This window comes from Melozone crissalis, unplaced genomic scaffold (genome assembly GCF_028551555.1).
Source record: "Melozone crissalis strain CALT ecotype California unplaced genomic scaffold, PUWL_Pcris_2 ptg000027l_1, whole genome shotgun sequence".
Classification (NCBI taxonomy): domain Eukaryota; kingdom Metazoa; phylum Chordata; class Aves; order Passeriformes; family Passerellidae; genus Melozone; species Melozone crissalis.
In genome coordinates this window covers 29606223-29627135 of record NW_026535805.1, presented here as the reverse complement: position 1 = coordinate 29627135, position 20913 = coordinate 29606223, and the positions used below count along the sequence as shown (strand labels likewise).

The 20913-nt window shown below is 40.0% G+C and overlaps 1 protein-coding gene across 1 annotated transcript in view; it reads left to right on the top strand.

Annotated features, from left to right (window-relative positions):
* Nucleotides 1-20913, top strand: part of UST (uronyl 2-sulfotransferase) — a 153916-nt gene that overhangs the window by 118120 nt on the left and 14883 nt on the right. The window contains exons 6-7 of the mRNA XM_054279486.1: nucleotides 1385-1482; nucleotides 3607-3764. Of these exons, the coding sequence (XP_054135461.1) occupies nucleotides 1385-1482; nucleotides 3607-3764 (256 nt within the window). The remainder of the gene's footprint in view (nucleotides 1-1384; nucleotides 1483-3606; nucleotides 3765-20913) is intronic.

The window sequence follows — 20913 nt, the reverse complement described above, 5'->3', positions numbered from 1 at the left end:
TGGTATGTATTTAAGGCAAGCCCTGAAATATACTGTGGGGAGCAGGGGAAATGGATTGTTTGTATCCCAGCTGGCAATTTCTATGTTATTTTCTGTAATGGTTCCTCACCGTGTGATTTACTTCCTAGCCCAGTTTTCTGGTGTGCTTATAAAGTTGGATTCACATGACTGTGAGACAGAGTAGGAATCAGAAATGTACTTTAAAAGGCTTACAGGCTGAAATGGGGATCTAATGAAGTTAGGTGAGAGGACTGAAGTTCTGGGAAGAGCTTTTCTCTGATGAGGCCTCAGATGCAGATGCTGTGTCTGGAGGCCTGTACCCTCCCCTTCTCTAAGGAGAGCAGGGGATGCTCTCCATGTTTTCCATGCTGCCAAGTACATCTATCTTGTGGAATGTTCTCTATCACATTTTATTTACTTGATAAATTATGGTTTTGTTTAGTTGTTGGTTTGATACTGATGTGTATAGTGCCTTTGGCATTGTGAAAGCCCATATCTAAATAACAACGAATATTGATTCTGCACAGGTGAGATCCTTCCATCCTTGCTTTAGTTGTCTTACCCATTTTTTTGCCCTGTATGTCTCTGCAGAGGGTGTGTCTGCTTGCAGAGTAAGGCTCTATTAGATTTGGATAATGGACTTCAGTGCCACATGTTTATTATTGTGCTGAAGTAAAGCTATAAATGGAATGCAGTTCCTCGGGGTTCAGTAGCTATGCCAAGTCTTTGAAAAATGATAAATAGCTTCTAATTAGATGAATGATATTTCATGAAAATGATAAATACTTTCTAATAACCCATTTTCTCAGCAGGCTTCGCACAGTTCAGTTCTGAAAATCTAAGTTTACCGAATTGTAACCAAAAGTGATGTATGTTATAATATTGAGTGAGATGTACAAATTACATCTTAAATTTGTTCATTCCAGTCATTGAATGCAGCAGAATTTAAAAAAAAAGGGGGGCAGGAGGGGCAAAGTAATAAATGTTGTCTCAGTTTTATTTTTTCTGGCTACTTCAGGTTTTCTCCAGGGTGTATTTAGAAGAAAGAAGAGCCTGAAAATAATCTTCTGAATAGTTTAAATGTTATTTAGTATGAAAGTTGATTAATGTGTCCCACCTAAACTCATACAGTAATCTCAGTATAATAATTGTGGGGTTTGCAAGGAAGAAAAAATTGCTTTGTGCATTCTAGGACAAAATAACTTTTTGTTTCCCCTGCTGATATTTAGAAGTAGATAAATGGACCAATAGATGATTTTTAAGATACTTGTTATAGCCTTGGCACAGTTCTTTAACCCTGAGATGACTGTAAAATGTATGAGATAAAGAAAGCAGTTGCTAATAGAGAAAGGAAAATACAGTATTTTTTTTTCCTCCCCCACAGGACATTAATGTATGTATCCTTGAAAACTACCCTGAATGTTCTAATCCCAGGTTATTTTACATCATACCATATTTCTGTGGACAGCATCCAAGATGCAGGTAAATATATGCAAGGTATTTCAATTTGTTCAGCAATAGCTATTGCAAACATTTTGTCAGAAGCTGGTAATAAAGAGGTGACATTATTTGAAGTACAAGAGAAAAATGAAAGTACAAGGAATGCAGCACTGCATGTGGTAACTGCATGGATATATTTTGAAGTAAGGAGGCCATTGCAAATGTAGCAGTATTCTTTTTTCTTGATGTATCGCATGAATAATTCATCAAATATGAATGTATTTATGTGTATTTTTTTTCTGGGTTACTCATTTTATCTGCACTATAATTTTGTAATACGTGTTTCTGATTTGCTCAGATGCTTCTGTCAGGTCTAGATGAGAAATACATGTTTCTGTCTCCATGTGAGAAACTGTATTTGTGCTTAAAACCATATAAAATACAGCCCTCTACTGCTTTAATTGAGCTACCGTCTGGGAACACCATTCTAATAATGCTGAGTTACTGATACCATATTTTTAGTAAATTTTTATACAATACTATAGGAATCATTTTAAATACTTTCTTGGCTTTAAACACTTTAGTATTGTTAGTAACAAATGTTCTTTGTTAGGTGTGTTCAACTTCAAGGTATTCTGTTTCTGTATTATTCAAGCTTCTCCATAATGAAACAGTTGCACATTTTCCAGAATTTCTTTCAAAAGCCATACTTCTTGTAGCAGTAATAACAAGTGAAAATTTATTACTTACAAATAAAGACAGAAGAAGTATCCATGTTGTAAAATCCTGCCTTTTTGGGTTTTTTTTGCTTAACTGAACTCATGTATAAGAAACAAAACAAGTTAACGACTTCATTTTCATTTCACTTTTTTTAACATATTTTGGCCTTATCTGCAAATGCTTATGGTTGCACATTTAACTTGCCTGCACGAATAATCCCATTAACGGCAGTCACATGCTTGAATACCTTCACTAAATATCTCTGTGAGGTTCCCAAGCAGGATATTGAATACTGTTTTTACCTTGTTGTAGATTTGGCTCTTGTTATGCCCTTGAACTTCCTTCAGCTACTTCTTAGTCCCATAAGGAGCTACAAACAGGAGGCTCATAGTGTTTGTTAGGACACTTTGCTATTCCAGAAAACAGATCAGTGCCCAGAAGGTGGTAGAGCATGAAAAACCTGCTACAAGTCTGCTCTAGTAGGAGTGAAAAGTAGTAAGCTTTTCCACATGACAAAGACAGAGCTTCAGACAAATGTTAAGTTCACTATTGCCTAGGATCCGCCATAACCTAAAGAAGTCATGGAAGAGGTGTGATTTACAGCTACTCCCAGGCAGTGTGAGGAGCTGATTTCTTTAGCCTGGGACCCTGGCATTATATCCTGTGTCAATATGAATGATGGCTGCTGCTCCCAGAACATAACTAATATGGATTATTATATGGGATTTAGGATTTGTATGGTTGTCTAACTACATTGTGCTTTTGGGAAACAGAGAAGCATAAAGATGTAGTGAAGTCCTGCCAGCTTCTCCTGCTGGGAGAAAGGACAGAAGAACCCCAAACTGTTCTTCAAAACCAGTATCAGTCACAGCAAAAAAATGCAAATCCTGTAGCAAAGCTGCAGGGCAACTGGGGGTAATGACAGGGGAAAGGGAAGCTCCTGGAGACTTTGGCAAAAGTTAAAATGAAGGACAAGGTGGAAAATGGTAGTGTCCTGTGTAGGATTCGCCAGTAACAGCAGGCAGTGGTTGGTCCCAGCAGCTCTCCTGATGTAGTTCAGGGACACCACCACTCCTCGGCACCATCCAACACCAAGGGCAGTCATCCTTCTGATTAAATGGGTTGCGCTTCCAAGTTGAAATACCAAAGTTCACAAGTTTGAGCTTATAAACAACTTGGCAGAAGTTCCCTTCAGAATGGAGTACTTTCACACAATGATTAGCCTCCTTTTGACATGATCCTGTTCTTACATGCCAATCCAATTATAAATGTTGCGTGGAAAAGCTCAGTAACCTACTTGGGTTTGGTGGGGGGGTCTTTTTTTGTTCTAAGTATAGCACTGAATATTTTTTATTCACTTTTATTCTTGGCTTGAATTTGAGAAATAAATGTATATTTAAACTTTTCTTTTTCCCTCCTCCATCTTCCCCCATCAATTTCATACAGGGAGCCTGGTGAATGGGCCCTTGAAAGAGCAAAGCTGAATGTTAATGAAAATTTTCTGCTTGTGGGCATTCTGGAGGAGTTGGAGGACGTGCTGCTTTTATTAGAAAGATTCTTACCTCATTATTTCAAGGATGTGCTTAGCATCTACAAAAATCCAGGTAACTTTTTCCATTAAAAAGCTGTTCTTACAGAAACTTCAGCTAAATCTGCGTGGCTGCTGAAGGGTATGTGTTTCTTTCTTGTTCAGTCAATGAAGAAGTTTATCTCCCTCTTAGGGAGCAGATTTGATGATGGGGAAGGTAACATATTCCACTTTTATCTTTAATGTTACTGTGTGGTTTTCTTTCCTTGCCTGCACTTGTTGCTCAGTGATCTTTCCACCTGCCAGAAAGCTTCCCATTTTCCACTGAAGTGCCTTCTTCTTTTAATTGTGTCATACTCAGTTCTCAAATAGTACTGTCAAAATATTGTCAAAATGGTGTCAAGAATATGTACTTATATAAACCTTCAAGGAATGGTTTGGGGACACTTTGATGATTCTCCAGGACCAGGTTATTTATTTTCTCTCAGCCTTGACCGTGGGTTGAAATGAAATGAACCTTTAGCTGAGCTGAGTTTAGGTAGAATACAAATAAGAATGTGCATTTACAGCACTTCCAATACAAAGCATGCTGAGGAAAAAGACTTAGGAGTCTGGAGCTGAGAAATGAAAATGGAGAGCACTCAGCCTACTCCTCAATTTGCACCCCATGGTCAATCTGAAAGGGTTCTCTGCACCAATCCATCCTTCCAACACTGATTTATTGCTGACTTCTTTAAAAGGCTGTCTTGTGTCCTGTGCTAAAAATAGTAATAATGCTTCTGGAGGGCTGTGCGTGTCATTCCAACAGAATTGATTTCTTGCTTACATTTGACTCGCTCATCAACACTGTGTGCACCAAGCAGGGGTGAAACTTCCCTTCTTCCTTTGTGACTCGGTTGCATTTGTGTCATTGTGAAATTAATATGTTTTGTACCAAGCTGTATATTCAAAGCACATGGAACAAAGATTAAATTTAGTTTGTAATGCATGCAACTGATGGCTGGCTTCTGACTGAGAACAGCTATTACAATAGTCAGTCAAGTCACTCTGGAGAAATTACGGGTTTGTGTCCGTAACCGGGATTTAGGCATTACTGTCCATCAAACCCTTCTCCTAGGACTCATCTTTGGAAATCCTGTATTTAGCTGTGATACAGGTCCTGGGGAAAGTATAGCATTCCTTTTTGGAACATGCTTGCAGTGGGTCATTGTCTGCTTGCAAGGCAGCTCTTTGGAAGGTGGGCATGTAACTTTGTGATGCCACGTCCAGCCATAGAGTAGTTTTGCTTAATAACAGACATAAAGAGAGTATTGTACGGACATAAGAGCAATGCCCGGTTTGGGATCAGGTACTTCCCTTGGTTTTATAAATTAAAAAAGAAAAATAATGATGTTTGTAGTATGTGGAAATCATCCTAAAGGTTTGCGCAATTTGGTCTCAAAGGTTTCCCCGTAGGATGTTAGACAAAAGGAAGGCAGGGGGATCAATAGAAGGATATGCTCTCTCTGCCATGGGAGTTTTCTTTGAGTTTATGACTTCTTCAGCTGTTCTGTGCACCATATATTTTCATTTCTTTTACAATGGGGGAAGCTTATAAGCAGCACACAGGGTTTTGTTTTTCATCAGGGTGCCCTAGAAATTGTCAGGTGGGAAATAAGCAATCTGCCAGAATCATTAAGTGCTGGGTAATCTTTGTTCTCTTTTTGTATTTTCCAGTATCAGGAGGAAATTTGATCACCTATTACAGGACAATGATTTCCTCTGGGATTTCATGTGAAAAATGGATCATGAATCTAAAGATTCACCACTTTCTGTCAGTATTCCCTAGGTGGATTAAACCTTTATTTTATCTTTCCCATTCACTTATTGACTGGGCATATTAGTAAGAAAGCAGTTTCCTCTCTCCTCCTTTTTTCATACATGAATATGTTTGAGGGTTTTTTTCCTATCATAATTATTTTCTGGTTATTTTTGAGTTTGTGCTAATATTTACCAAAAAAAAAAACCCTAAAAGAATCAGCCAGAAAAATAAAAAATATTCAAGTGGTGTGTAAGAAATCCTACATTGTTCTCCTCAGGGTATCTTAGACCTGATCTGCAACACCCTCTGCTGTTGCATCATGAAGTGCAGGGAAGAAGACATGTTGTTCTGCCAGCTGTCTGGTGGGCCCACAAAGCAGCAGATAAATTGGGCCAAAACTGACCTTTTGTTGCAACTAACACTTGCAGATTAAATCTGTATAGTTTACAGTATTGTCTGCTGACCACCTGCTCGTCTCGAGATTTTCTTATGGCAGTCTTTCTTTCCTCTTTCCACATAAAGAAGGAAAGTTTTTCTAGAACTTATCTTTTGTCAGCTGAACATAACGAGATGAGGAAAACACAGAGAAGGACGTGTACAGAAAGGTAATTCACTTCCAGGTCTGTGAATATCTGCACCAGAGCCCACTGCAACAAGCAGTTCTGGATTGGAGGCAATTCAGAAATGGAATTTGTAGAGCTGCCTTGAAGCAAAAAGTAGCTGAAGAAAGACATTTTCAATCCAGTGTTGCTTTCGTGGATTACATAGATTAGAAATCACAGTAGGAAACGGGTGATTGCTGTCTCACCAACATCATAATCTAAACTATATTAAAAGCACCTTCCTGCTATGGGAAGCAAAATGCCTGATGTTATCAAATGCATAAAATCACATGTGCATATAAGATACATCTGCAGGAGTTGTGAGTTAAACCCCTTCTTCCTGAAGTTGGGACTTCCCTTGCTCATTACAGGTGCTTTGGTTTGTCACCAGATCAGTGTAGATCTCATCTAAGCAAACTTCTTAGTATTGGAGACCTTCAGTATAGGTTGATAGTACAGAAATCAGGAAATCTAGAAACTTTTCCTCATCTCTACTCCTTTGAACTGTGCAGGCCATATTCAAAGCTCTCCATTTCTTTTGTGCCTATAGTAAAATTTCTTATCCGAAGCACTATGATAACATTTGTCAAGAAACTCCTGCTCAGCATTCTCTTAGCAGAAAACAAAGCCTGTAGTTGTTTTACCTTCAGAAATACTTTTCTGCTGTTTTTCTGAAGCTCGTCATTTAAACTGTGAATCTATGATAAGATAGTGTGACATTTTCATCAGAGAGTTACTGTCTGTCTGTATACCTGATGACACAGGTAACTGCTTAAAGCAGTATGAATTGAACTTTTCTTTTTGATGCTAATGATTTGTCTGATATAAGCTGGCAGAAAGAAACTGTGAAGAAAGGTAAAATGTTAAAAAACCTTGGCAGTTCAGCATGGAAGAAAACTTTAATGTCAGAGGACACAAGGAGGATAACTTCCTTCATTGCATTAACAAAAATATTGCATTCAACTATTCCATATGCCAAATATTTTGACCTGTGTGTTTTATAACCACGTGTAACAAAATGTGAAAGCTCTTTGTGGTGCTTAAGTTTTCATTGGAACTAATCTGTACTTTGTACAGTACTTTAAAGCTATGGGCTTCCTGTTTTTCTGTTTCTGCACTCTCTGCTTGAAATTAAGCCTTATCTTAATGTTAATACCAAGTCAAGAATTGCAAAAGGACTCTCTTTTTTGATGCCTATCTTGTCCAAAGTTACAAACTTGTCCTGGCAGCCAAAACTAGCTTTGACAAGAGATTAAAAGGGCAGGAATGGGGGCAGCAGATTTTGAAATCAATAGATAGATGAGTAGAGGGGTAGAATAAATTTTAAAAATATTTTTTGATGTTTAATAGCTTTCTTTGCTAACACAGTAAAATTTGCTCAAAATTTTGTCTTTTTTTCACCAGCACTGAAGCAGATAGGATCCGATTGCAGAGCCTTAGAATATATTTATTGCAAAACTTGAAAGTATTCTTTAACTCTTTGAAAGGCCTGAAATAGTTATAACAAAACTTGACATGTAAAGTCTTTCCTCACTCTCAGAGGCTAAAGGAAAAAAAGATTGGTCAGTCCTGTTCATTTCTGCTGGCTGCAGCTCACTTCTGTAATCTGGCTGGGAGCTAGAACCCTGAGAATATTTACTCAGTTTCTTTTGAAATGGGCACATGTGGGTTTCATATCTTTGCTGCTTTTAAGAGACAAAAAATACCTACTATACTCAGCAAAACAGTTTTCTTCTGTCTTGTCAGTTTCTGTGGCATGGGGTAAAAGTTAACAGCATCCAATGTAAAACAATAGGCAATAAAATGGGTTTTTATCACCTCAGAAATGAGCCATATCCTCACACCTCAGGAGTTCATAAATTTTCTTTGGCACCAGAAGCCCTATAAAAACACTTCTTCCCAATACCAGGAAAAAACCCCTTTGTTTCCTGAAAGGTGCATTTAGCATGGAGAATGTATAGGTCTTACTCTACACCAAGAAGACTGACTTTAGGCTTTTCAGACACTGAATTTTATTGAGTGCAATGAAATAACTCACAGTGTCAGCTGAAAGAAAATATATTGTTTAGGTAAACTGCAAATTAAAAAAAATGCAATGAAAATGTGATTCCCATAAGAATTGCATTTACAGGGAATGTCTTAAACTGTAGTAGTAATATTATCCCAGGTAATATAAACCCTCTCGTTTTTTAAATCTGGTCTCTTCATGAATGGTAATGATACAGTCTTGCCATCTTCTATTCATAAGTTTCCCCTTCTCTTTAAACCCATTAAGGAGAGAGATGCTGCCATTTGTCTTTATTGCAGAGCTGAGGTCCTGGGAAGCAGAGCATTTTGGATGGAGTTAGGAGAAGGGTGAAATCAAGCTCAGCAGTCTTCGTGCTGTGCTGAAGATCACTCCTGTGCCAGGCCAGCCCTGAAGGTGGGCCATGCCTTCAGATGGTTCAGATGCTATGCATTTGGAAAAGTACAGGAACAAAGGATTTTTCCCTCTGAGAAATTGTAGTGAATGTGTTGACAGGCACCACCTCCAAGAACAAAAACTTTGAGCAAGAAATGATCATAGGACTCTAGTGGAAGGAGGCAGTGCTTTTTGTGCAGTGTTTTTAAATAGTGATCATTTTATCGTCTTTTGTTCTGCCTTTGTTTAGCACAAAATGAAAGGAAAGAAGAAATTAGGAAAAATTATATGAGGCTTCTTAGTCTACTGGCTTCTTGTGAGCTGTATTTTCTGGAAAGGGTTGTGACTGGTAAATGGGAAGGGAGTACACTGCCTCATCTCCTGTGCTGAAGTGCCCAACCCTCCTCTCTCCTACAAGCACCTGCACTCTTGTTGAGAGAATAAAATCAGCGTGGATTAGTTTTAATGTAAATACTGGGGGGGTTTTGTGGTGGGGTTTTTTTGTTCAGTTTGGTTTTGGGTGAGTTTTTTTGTGGATTTTTTGTTTTGGTATCACTTCTAAAATTTCAAACACATTCAAATGTTTAAAAGCTTTGGAGACTCCAAATATGCTGTCTTTTCTTTTGCCTTGCACTCTAAAACTAGAGCTTTGTGTTTTCCCTGCGTAATACTTTGAACAGGAATCACTGACTATGAAAATTTTCTACAGAGGAGGAAAATTGCAAATTTCACGTGGAGGCAAAGCATGAGTTTGGAGTCGGGAGGTGACTCCCTGTGTAACACTCCCGTGTGCGATGAGAGCGTGAGCAGCGCCACTGTGCCCAGCAGATGGAGCGATCCGCCCGCGTGTGCGCCGCTCCCAGCGCCAGCGGCACGCGTGGATTCACATTCCGCCGGGGCGGCCTTCTCTTATCGCCCAACATCCTGTTCTGAAAATAGAAAGCGTGAGCAGACCATTCTTCTCTTCGCCCTTTGAAGTCTCAACTTTCAGTATTGCACAGAGGAACGCTGTAAAACGACGTGAATGCTAAAACATGCAGTTTAAGATCTGGGAAAAGTGTAATTGTACTTTTGTTTCTTTTAAAGCAAATTCCTTGTTCTCTGTGTGCAAGATGGGCAGGGAAAGAGGAAGAGTCACAGTGCATATCCCTGAGGACATTTCTTTTTTATTAGGTCGATAGCATCTAGGACATTCTGCACAACTAATCTGTTCTTGGTTTGTTTTATAAAACTGAAGGTACTATCAAAAGCTGTAGATACATTATCTAGCTCTTTGGCCATGAAGATACAAGGTTTGGAGAGCAGGGAAAAACCAGACTGCCTGATCCAGGATGCCTTGAAGTTAGTGGATACACTACTGAGTGTTAAGAATAGTCAGTGAAAGTATCTTTTCTTTTTCAGTCCCATAAAAGAAAAATATGTTGTTTTGTCTTCCAGAGGTTTGAAATCCTTTTGTGAATAAGCTAAGCAGTTTTAAGAATAGGAGCTCTTGAAAGGATTTAAGCACTTCTGGGCTTTCTCATGACTGTGTTTTTCAGAAGGGCCACTAGGTCTTTGGAAGATTTGTCTCAGAAGCAAAGCTTCTCTGTGATGAGTTCTAAAGCAAAGCTTTACAGCTTATAGCAGCTGTGGTTCTTGTTCTGCTGAGGAAGGTGAAGCCACTCCAGGCAATATGTGTGTGACATGAAAACCATAACTGTGGCACCAAAAGATTTATCCAAGATAGTCTGCTAAGATGTGACCAGGAGTAAAGGTGTGGCAAGTGAGTTTGGTATGGCTTTCCAACCCACATGGAGCTTGTGTACATCCAGGCTCAAGTCCTATTTGCTCTTCTTTGCTAATGTGTACTTGTTAGATTGAGTTAGCTCATATGTGCAGAGTTACACAGCAGAGAGGTCGCCTGTAAATACATCTTGTGGCCCCAAATGAATGGCATTTTGAGATCAAAAGTGAGGCAGCTGACATCCTGACACAGGGTTGGCACTCGATCTGGGTGAATCTGCTCCCTGAGCCTGCAGTGCAGGGAGGTGGGATTTTAGTGTCCATTTGCCAAACACATCACTGTGACTCTGCTGTCTCCTGGAGTCAAGAGCAGTGCTTGACTTGGTGAGTACAGCAGGACCAGCAATAATAATTTATGTCAGGTGAGAAATTTACACATTTCCCATTGGCAGGCCGGGATAGTGGGCATGATTCATGAACTGGAAAAATGAGGAATGAGGCTACTGTTGATCCATAGTTCTCTTTCCCTGGCATTCTAGGATGTTTGCTGCCTTCCAGATCTCACCACTGATTATGACAAAGAAGAATATAGTTTCTCTTCTTGCTAATTACAGTACTGATTTTAAAATCCTTATTTTAGGCTTGGATTTTCATGGGTGTTGAATTTCTAAAGGCTCTGCTCAGAATCAGTTGTATTGGAAGATGAAGTCCATGTTCTCTTAAATCATTGTTTGAAAAACCTAGATCTAATGTTGTTCTTCTAATACAGTTTCTGGACACATGAGCTCATAGACTGGCTCTGACAAACAGCAATGTATTGTAGAGATAGACTGAGTGTGTTTTGTAGAATTACTTAAGGTTCCCTTTTTGTGAGCTATAATGCATGCCTGTACCCAGCTTGTACTCTGCAATCTGCTATCTTTTTCCTGTTCCTCTCCTCCACCCTTTTCATATTTCTCCTTCCTGTCAAATGGCAGGGTCTTTACCTGAAGCCAAACAAATTTTACTTTTTTGCATGCTCATCTGAACCTCTTTATCAATAACAGTTTCCCCTCTCTAAATTTTCTGTACGTCTGTAGGATTATGAAGATTATGAGACCACCTATTGCATCATCTTTGTCTTTTAGTGCAATTCCAAGACTTCAGCCTACAGATTTTGCATTTCATCCCACCTATTCCTGTCACTTGCATTCAGTTTCTTTTCATCAGCTCTATCAATGGGTTGTCTGGTTTTGGACTAAACCCTCAAAGATGTAATTTCATACTGTCTTGCAGTAAAAACAAAAATTATTTATATTCTAAATCCCAAGGGACCAGTCAAACAAGCCCTTACATCTCACACATCAAGAATCCATATGTCTTGGTGGTTTTTTGTGTATGACAGGAGATCATTTTGTACTGATATCTTCCAAGCAACTGTCATGTTTATTTAATGAGCATATCAGTCACTAAAGATGTTATGGTTTATAAGTGTGCTCCTGCTGCTCATCTAAGGTTGATTCCCCAATGCATCTTTTGAATATTTCCTGTTTCTGGTGTCACAAAATGGAAAACCCATGGGTAGCCAGCTTTGTTAAAGCTCCTGCACAGAAGGAAATCTGCATTTGGATACAGCATTAGTGATATCTCATAAATAATCCAGGGTTACTGATGACAATGTACCACAAACATTTTAATGACAGGCAGTTAAAGCCTGCAATGACAGTTCATTCCTTCTTGAGTAACTTAGTAAATAAAATCATAATGCTATTTTAATCAGTAGCATTTCACTAAAGCTCCCTTACTGCTTCTGCTTTAAAAATAGCATTTAAACCAAAATTACAGTGGTAACAGATTATGCAGATTGTTTCTTTGACAACTTTGCCCTCTGCCCAGGCAACAGAAGGCATAGAGAAGGAGCCATTAAATCCCATTTAATAGACCTGCTTCTGTTCCCAGGTGAACAGGTCTTCATTTCACCTACATGGAAACAAGCAAGCCTGCGCAAGGTGACTGAGGCTGAAATATAAAAAACTTTTATTAATAAAGGACCAAAACTACTGAGAATTTAGCTCAATAATCAGTGTATCCCACAGTATGTTTTCAGGGCCAGTGTTTGGGGAGAAACACCTCTTAATTGAAAACAAAGCATATTTGGCATTGAAGACACAGGAGCAATATAAAGCAGATCACAGAGCTGACTATTCACTTTACTTTTAGGTGCATAGTCTTATTTTCACTCTTCAAATAAAGTTATTGTACTTTTTTTCTCAGACTAAATCACTGTATCAGTGGCACAATGGGCTGCAGGTTAAATTGATTATTCTTACTCCCAAGGCATCTGCAAGAACAATGCAATTACCATGAGCCAGTATCTTTGATGGGCCAGGAATTAAAGATAGGGTAGCTATAGAAAAGGAATTTAGGTGTTAAAACACTTTTACTAGTAAAGTTTGTACAGCAGGGACAAGGAGCCATCCCTTAGGAATTACTTAGATTTTCACATAAACATTGTAATTTAATATCAGGTTTTTACAGTGATGCAAATCAGCTGTTATCGTAATTTAAATGTTGTAATAATTAAAATTAGGAAAACATGAGAGAGCATAAATTCTGACAAGTTAGGTGTGAAATTATAGCAAGGCATGCAACTTGCAAAAGGCATTTTATAAAGCTAACACCAAAAGGGTTTTTTCCAGCCATATCAGGGCTAGGTGACTGAGAAGAGAGTCAGGGAGAGAGAGGCAGTGGGCAGCTGGGAGAAGTGCAGGGAGACAGTCTTAGGGAAGAGACATCTCCAAGGTACATCTGTAAAGGGACCACTTGCTCCCAGAGGACACATTGTATTGTGCTCTAAAATCATCTTAAGGACACTGTTGCTGCTATTAGAAAAGAAGGGAAAGAACTAGTAACATGAATTTCAGCAAACTGCAAGGGTCAGCTCTTGATGACAAAATTTTAAGAATTAAAATGAAGTACACATGTTAGCAGTGTAGCTCTTAGCTGGTGTGTCTTCTCACTTGAGCACAGCTTCACACCCTGCCTGTACTCCTTTCTGTGAACCCCTTTGCTTTACCTGCCCTGAAGGCAGTTTATGGTGCTGGAGAGCTGTCCCCTTGCTCTTCCAAAGTCTTTCTTGGAGTTATGTTCCCTACTTCCTTTCCTTGTTGGAATTTCCCAGCCTTTTTGATCTGTCCTCTTGAAAACTTGCTCTCCTAGAAGCTATAGCAAGAAAAGAGGGTTTCACTAAATACAGCTGTGAGGATTCTTTTTCTCTTCTTTTCCTCTGTTCTTGGAGTTGAATCACAAATTTTCAAATGTAGCATGAAAGAGCATCCTCCCCTCCATTTCTCTCTAGGCTCATCTTCCCAGTTTCTTCCCCTTCCAAACTGCATTCCCATTGTGTTCTTTTATTGCTATCTTCTCTCCAGTTTTCTTTGCCTATCTCCATCATTGTTACTGCACTTTATAAACCTTATCTTTTGAGTTTGCACTCTGTTTGAATATCTTTTCAGTTATGTGCCATCTATAATACAGATAAATGTTAGGGTGTTGCATTTTTTACTCCGCAGCTGTCTTTACTCCTTCAAACCAGGACAGCAGTGTTAGGGATGCTGCTGTGAGAGCAAGTATTCATCAAGGATTTCTTTGAAACTGAAATTGCCAACTCTGTGGTGTGCCCCCTGATTCATTCAGCAGCTATTTTGGAAGAATAGGTAAGATCACTCTCAAGCTTTTAGAGGGCTGCAGTTATCACTTAGACACCAACAGATGAAAAAATCAAATTGACATATTGGGAGGAACTATAATAGAGGATATGATTAATATGCACTTGGGAAAAGTCAGCATGGCATTTGTGAAATCTTTAAGGACTAAGCAAGCACAGGGATATGAGATGGTACAGGTGTTATTTTCAGCAAGGTCTCTGTCCAAAAGCTCTTTAAGAAAATTGGGTGTCAGGACAGGAGAAAGAGTGGTCTCCTGCAGGATAAAGCTGGTGAAAGAGGTAGGCATTCATTGTTTCCTCGTGCCCCCTTAGTATAAAAAAACAGGGAAGTCTTGAAGGGACTGTGCTCCAGCATGGGACAAATGTTCTCTTAAAAGCCATGTCAGAGGTAAGGGAGGTCAGTGGTGACATGAAGTTACCAGGGAGCAACAAAAACAACACTGAAGTGGTTTACTAGTCATAACAAAGCAAAGCATTAAAATTCAGCTCATTGAAGGGCAGCTGAGGTCTGTCGTCGGCACTCAGAGCTGCAGTCCAAGGATGCTCTGAGTCCTGTTCCATGTGGAGCTTGGTAGGAAAGTGCACAGATTATCAGATGGGGAAGCAGTCATCTACAGAAGAAATTTTTATGTGACGCTAGATCAAGTCATTACTCAATTTTTCCAGATGGCAGACAGTGATGATGCAGGACAGAAGGGTTAAATCCTGGTTGAATTGCAGGAGCAGCTGAAAGAAAGGCATTCCCTTTGGAAGTGCTGCCCTAGCTGCAAAGCAGGGAGTTCACACAGCTGTAGTTCTGATTTGTGTTTAATGGTAGGTGGTTCAGGAGCATCAGAACGTGCCTGCTCTTGTTCTGATTTATCCATTGTCTTTCAAGTTTGCATTCTGGGTAGGCGAAAGGTGGCAAGGATGACAGCGAAGCCAAAGAAAGGTAATTTTCTGCAGACACACCAGGCCTCATTTTCCAGCTAGACTCACCGGAGAAAGAAAGAAACTGTTGAGTTGGCCTCTGGTTTTCTAGCAGTGAGCAGCAGCTGTTTTGGTAGCAGTAGCAGCAGCTCATATAACAAATGTTTCATGATGAATGCAAACAAAAGCCAGCCCTGAAATTCCAGCTCCACTATGTACGCATAAAATATAAAACCAGTTCAAAATAATGTAACTAGTCAACTTGAGGGATTTTTTTTCTTCCCCTCTAAATAAATTCCATATGAGAATTAGTGTTTGGTCTGCTCAGTTCTCCAGGGCTCACCCAGAAATTTTTTATCATAAAGGCCAAGGGCAAAAAGTGAGCACAAAAACAGAGCAAGAAGAAATATTTTTAGAAGAAGTGCACGTGCAAGGAGGTTGTGTGGTTTGGGCGAAGGTTTTGAGAATGCCAGTCATGCTTACTGAATTGAAATTACTGCTGATGTTTGTGAGTTGGCTGAATTCACTTGCCTCCAAAATAGGTCTTGGAGGAATTCTTTATGCATCTCTGTACAATTTGCTTTCTGAAGATGACTTGTGGTTTTAAAGGCATCTACATTTTAGAAGAGGGTTATGCCCTCTAGCATAAATTTCTTTCCAGAAAGCTAGTGGGGGGATTTCTAGAGAATGCAAGTTGCTGGTCAGTGCATACCCAGGGGAAATGAGGATATTGAAGAGAGAGAAAACTATAATAATTGCAGACTCAGGAGAAATACAAAAGCTATCCAGGAGGCAGTGTCTTAAATTGTTATCTTCCTCCAGTTGCCTAAGTTAAAACAGCAAGTAAATGCCAGCATTTACCCATCCCTCTCTGCTCTGCTGTTTGCTGGAGCAGCATCAGTTGTCTGCCCACGCAAGCACTCCTGCTCTGCTCTCAGGCCCTGAAATACTCTCCTCACAGTTTGCTTTCCTTGTGGTTGTTTTTTCTGGGCTGGCTTCCCTGTAGTTGTGGAATTATTCAGCTCTATCCATCCAGCATAGGAAAAAACCTAATTTCTTGTGTTCTGACAGATTAATGATAAAATAATATAGTTTATTGCTGTACCTTTTTCAATATGATTCTATTTAATACCTTTTGTGTAATGCAAGTTTTGAATGAGGTTTGTCTTCTTCCATTTTGTTCCTTTCAACTGAGTTTTGAAGGGCCTGGGAAGTTGTGTTTCTGTGTGATGTATTGCTGTTCTTGAGGTACATGTGTACCTATAAGTCACTATGGGTATCACATCTTTGGTGTAGCAGAGCATGCAAAGGTAGGGCTTAGAGCAAAAACTGTGTGCTTGTCTTGTCTCTGCTCCTCCTGCTTCTTGACTGCTTCGAATCATTTCCAAGCCATCACCTACATTATTTTATTTCTTGGTATTTGTGGAGTGGGAGGGGAAAAACAGACTGATAGAGTACTGTTGGATCTAGCAAAGAAAAGGGAACAGAAGGGGTGGGCTCTTTCAGGTTTTGCTTCTTTCTCACTAGAAGGAATTGTAGCACAAGTTACTGGGAGAGCCAGTGGTTGTGTTGGGCCTGTGTGTAGGGAAAACAGGGGCAGGGAGCACATTGATGTTGCTGTAGCAGAGTTTGGTGCATGCAGGGAGCCAGGGGCGTGCACAGTCAACCAGAGTCCACAGCGCTTTGCCGAGCTGTGCTCCTGTGGCTTTTAGGATGTTACCAAGTTTGGAGGTTTTCTGCTTGGGCACGAACACTTGCTTTTTCTGTTACATAAAATGAGAGTGTGGAATTAATGGGTGACTGATATATAATATACATCTTCCCAAAGCTAGTGGAAATTGGACATGACAGAAATGACAGCATAGCCAAAGCAAATTTATTTAAAACATTGAATGAAAATATTCACCAAAAACACTATTTTATCCTAAATACCACTAAATATTTTCTGGCCATTGAAGTCTTATTTTTATCTTTTAAGTTTTCTTCCACTCTCTACTGTTCCATGAGTGCTCTGCCATTTTTACAGTAGCCATGACTCACCCTTGAAAGGTCTTCAGACAGCTAATAAACCTGCCATACTTCAGTGGGTATTGATGTTATTTAATGTCAGTACTTAAATTATGTATTGGGGAAACTGAACTCTCTGTGTGACCAGTGAAGAGAGGTAAATGGCTCTTTCTCTCTCTGGGGGCTGTTTGGTGCCCTGAGTGCTGTCTGGATTTCATCAGCAGCAGGAGTACTCCTGACTCATGCTGGTATACAGTAGGGTAGACAGGGATGCAGGCTAGGAGTTGACATGCAGTAGTGTTTGTAGGAGCAGGGATGAAGTATGAGTACAAAACCAGAGTTTATGTCATCCTTCTTAGTGCTTTCCTTGCCTATCCAATAGACAGATCTGTGCATCATTGAGTGCTATTTGATTTAAGTTTTGGTTGAATTGTTTGGGGCTCATTTGTGGACTTCACTTTGGGTTTTTTTAGCATCCCACTAAATTTTCCTGCAGTGATTCCAGGAACAAGTCTGTAACCTTAGTTCCCCTGTGGGGTACAGAAACACAGCAGAAGCCCAGGACTCCCTTACCAAGAGCAAGGGAGGTGAATGAAGAGGAAGATCTATTCCAGTAAAGTCTCAGGAAACCCCTTCATGGTGACCAAAGCAACTGCTAGAGAGTGAATGAACTGCAGAAGATGGGAACCTGGGGAAAGTAAAACTATGAAGGGTCTTGAAGAGAGTGAAGCATGGCAGGACCAGTTGGGGTGAGGGATGATGGTTGAACCAACCTGCTCAGGTATTTGGCAGTGAGGTAATTTCACCAGTTGCTTTCTCCATATTCTCTCCAAGATTTTTGGATTAGCTACATCTCTGGCCACTCACTGCCCACAACTAATGTTTTGGTGATTGAGAGGTCCTCAATCTGTTTTTCTGCACTGAATCCTGGTTCATAGAGATTAATGTTTGTCCAGTTGCACCACAGAAGTATCACATGCTTTCCACATTTTCCTTGGGGTTATTATGTCAGGATTTGAGGATATTTCAGGTGTGGAGATTTTTCACTCTAGACTCTTACCCTATCTATTTCTATTCTTATTTAATTCAGTAGGTGGTAAACTCAGTGGTAAATTTTGAGTGTCTGTGATGGCAATTAAAAGCTACTAGAGTCAGGACATCAGCTGGGAATCCTGGATACCAAATAGCGTTTTGAAGAGTTCACATTCTTTCTGGAATTTTGGTACTTAGTCTAGCTCATGACTTTGTGTGCAAAGCCAATTCATTGATTTTCTGTAATGACCAGGTGAGATGCTAAGCATGGAGGGTGTGAATTCTTTTTAAGCACAATGAAGCAATTTATTGTGTTAAGATTGTTTTGTTTTGTTTGCAAATGGCAGATTGTTCTTTCTAGTCAGTATAGTGAAAAGGGTGAGATGAGTGCTCTAAGCCCTTGAAGGAAACACATTATTATGATGGGCATACACATACACACATCCTGATACACCTATATATTTATCCAGATGTACCAGGAGCAGCTCTTGGAGAGCAGTAAGCCCTTTTTATAGTCAGCCATTTTTAGCTCTTATTAGTGGAAAATAACAAGAACAAATTGCATCTTGTACAACTTTGCCTTTTGGTGCAGACATGCCTGTGCAAGTGGTTGATAGCAAGAAAACTCAGTCTGTTGTCTTACACTTTAGCAAACAGTTTACCAAAGATGTCAGCCCAGTTCATCTTGGGCTTTGCTAACAGATCAGTGAAATTGCAAAGCATATCTCTGTATATTAAATTTCAGAATTTACTTGGCACTGCCTTCTGCTCCTGCTGGAATATGGTACTGGGTCCCTGGCAGGCCCCAGTACTTTGTGCATTTGCAGAAAGTACTTAGTATTTAGCCTAGTTTAAGGGCAGATATGCCACTTAGCCAAAGGTTCTGCTGTGAATCATTGAAAATTATTTTCCTTGGTGCATGTTTTTGCAAGCTACTTGTGGAAATCAGTGGTTTGAGTTCCTGCTTAATCCATCTGCTCAGTTCACAGACTGCTTCAGTTACCCTTTCAGACCACATCTTGGTGTGCATCCCACTCCTTCAAAAGTAATAAAAATTTAAGCACATAGCCACTTTGTATCTCATGTGCAAAAAGGGAAAAACTCCTAGTCGCACACATCTTTTCATACTGTATACACATGTGTGAGTAATTTAGTGAAAAAATGGCACATGACACATTAGTGTATTTTATTAGCAATTGGCACTGCCAGACCAATATCTTGCTTTTGAAATAATGGCAGAACTTGCCCAGATTGCTGCTGAAATCAAAGGCTGAATCTAGCACTGCATCCCCATTACTGAGTCTTAGCAGGAAGAGACAAAAAGCAAAAGATACAAGAAAAGTATTTTGATAAACAGATGTCACCCACTTTAAAGTGTTGAATCTCAGTTTAATTTTTCCCATGCTACATAAATAGCCCCTTCACTTCCTTTAGCCTTGCAGTTTTTTATTTCCCACTGTTGCTCAAACAAAATGAAAAAAAACTAGTTATATTTATGAGGACTCTATATTTACTCAGTTTAAGAGTTTTCATTTCTTCAGTAAATGTACTTAATAAAATTAAATGCTCTGGGAATGTGCCAGAAATGCTGTCAGCCACTATGGCAAGCAGATGGATGAAGTTTCAGCTGAACGTGATGTGCCCAGGTTACTTTGTTTATTTAGAAGCTGATGACCACAGTCACTGGACATACTGGAGTAGCCTGTGAGAAATGTTTTTTTAAAGAGCTCAGAGTCACAATTTCGTACTCCCAGCACCTGTGGGTTTACTGACGAACTTTACCCCATCCAGGCATTTAATTGGGTTCCAGGACCTGCTTACTCAGCACTAAGACTGGATGTGAAGGCAATCTAGCTGCAGCATCTGTCCCCACACTGGCTGCCAAGGTTGATTCTGCTGTTTGGACTGGTTGTACCCTTCCTCCTTCAATAGCTGGGTGTACCCTTCCTCCTTCAATAGCTCCATGTGTGTCTCTCCCAAAGCTGCACACTCAGTTGCAGAGGACAACCTCCCCAGTAGATTTTTTTTGCCTGGAGAGTGGCCCAGCAAAGAAGGACCTGAGAGTGCTGTTGACAGCTGGCTTAACATGAGCCAGTGTGTGCCCAGGTGGGCAAGAAGGCCAAAGACATCCTGCCCTATGTCAGACACAGGGTGGCCAGCAGGACCAGGGCAGTGACTGTCCCCCTGTACTTGGTGCTGGTGAGGCCACACCTCGAGTGCTGTGTTCATTTCTGGGCTCCTCATTGCAAGAATGACATTGAGGTGCTGGAGGGTGTCCAGAGGAGAGCAACAGAGCTGGTAAAAGGTTTAGAGGGGAAGTCACATGAGGAGCAGCTGAGGGAACTGGGCTTGTTCAAGTTGGAGAGAAGAAGGCTCAGGGGAGACCTTGCCACTCTACAACTACCTGGAAGGAGATTGTAGCCAGGTCTGTCTCTTCTGCCAGGGAACTAGCGGTAGGACAAGAGAAAATGGCCTTAAGTTGTGCCAGGGACCATTCATGTTGGACATCAGGAAAACTTTCTTCCCTGAAAGGGTGTTTGAGCATTGGAAGAAACTTCCCAAGGAAGTGGTAGAGTCACCATCCCTGGAAGTGTTCAAGGAAAGACTGAATGTGGCACTTACTGCTATGATTTACTTGACCTGATATGTTCTGTCAAAAGTTGAACTCAGTGAACTTGGAGGTCTTTCCAACCTTAATGATTATATGATTCTAGGACAAAACCTGGTTGTGTGCATTGCTCACCCACTTGAGCACCGAGCCTGGGTGAAAACATGTGTCTCAGAGCCCTGTTGTTATATGTAAGTGCATGCACACATCAACGTGGTCAATGTCCCTTCCACACAAATGTACACTGAGCCAGAGGTGAATTTTTTTATTTTTTTGGACAGGCCTTTCTAAAGTAGGCTTGATTGTTTATTTTTTCATTGTATTTCTTATTATGGGAACCCTGAATGTACTGTTCTCTCAGATAACTTTTTCATCATGTCTTCCACAGATCTTCATTAAAATATTCTGTATTGAAAAAAAATATTCCTCTAGTACTC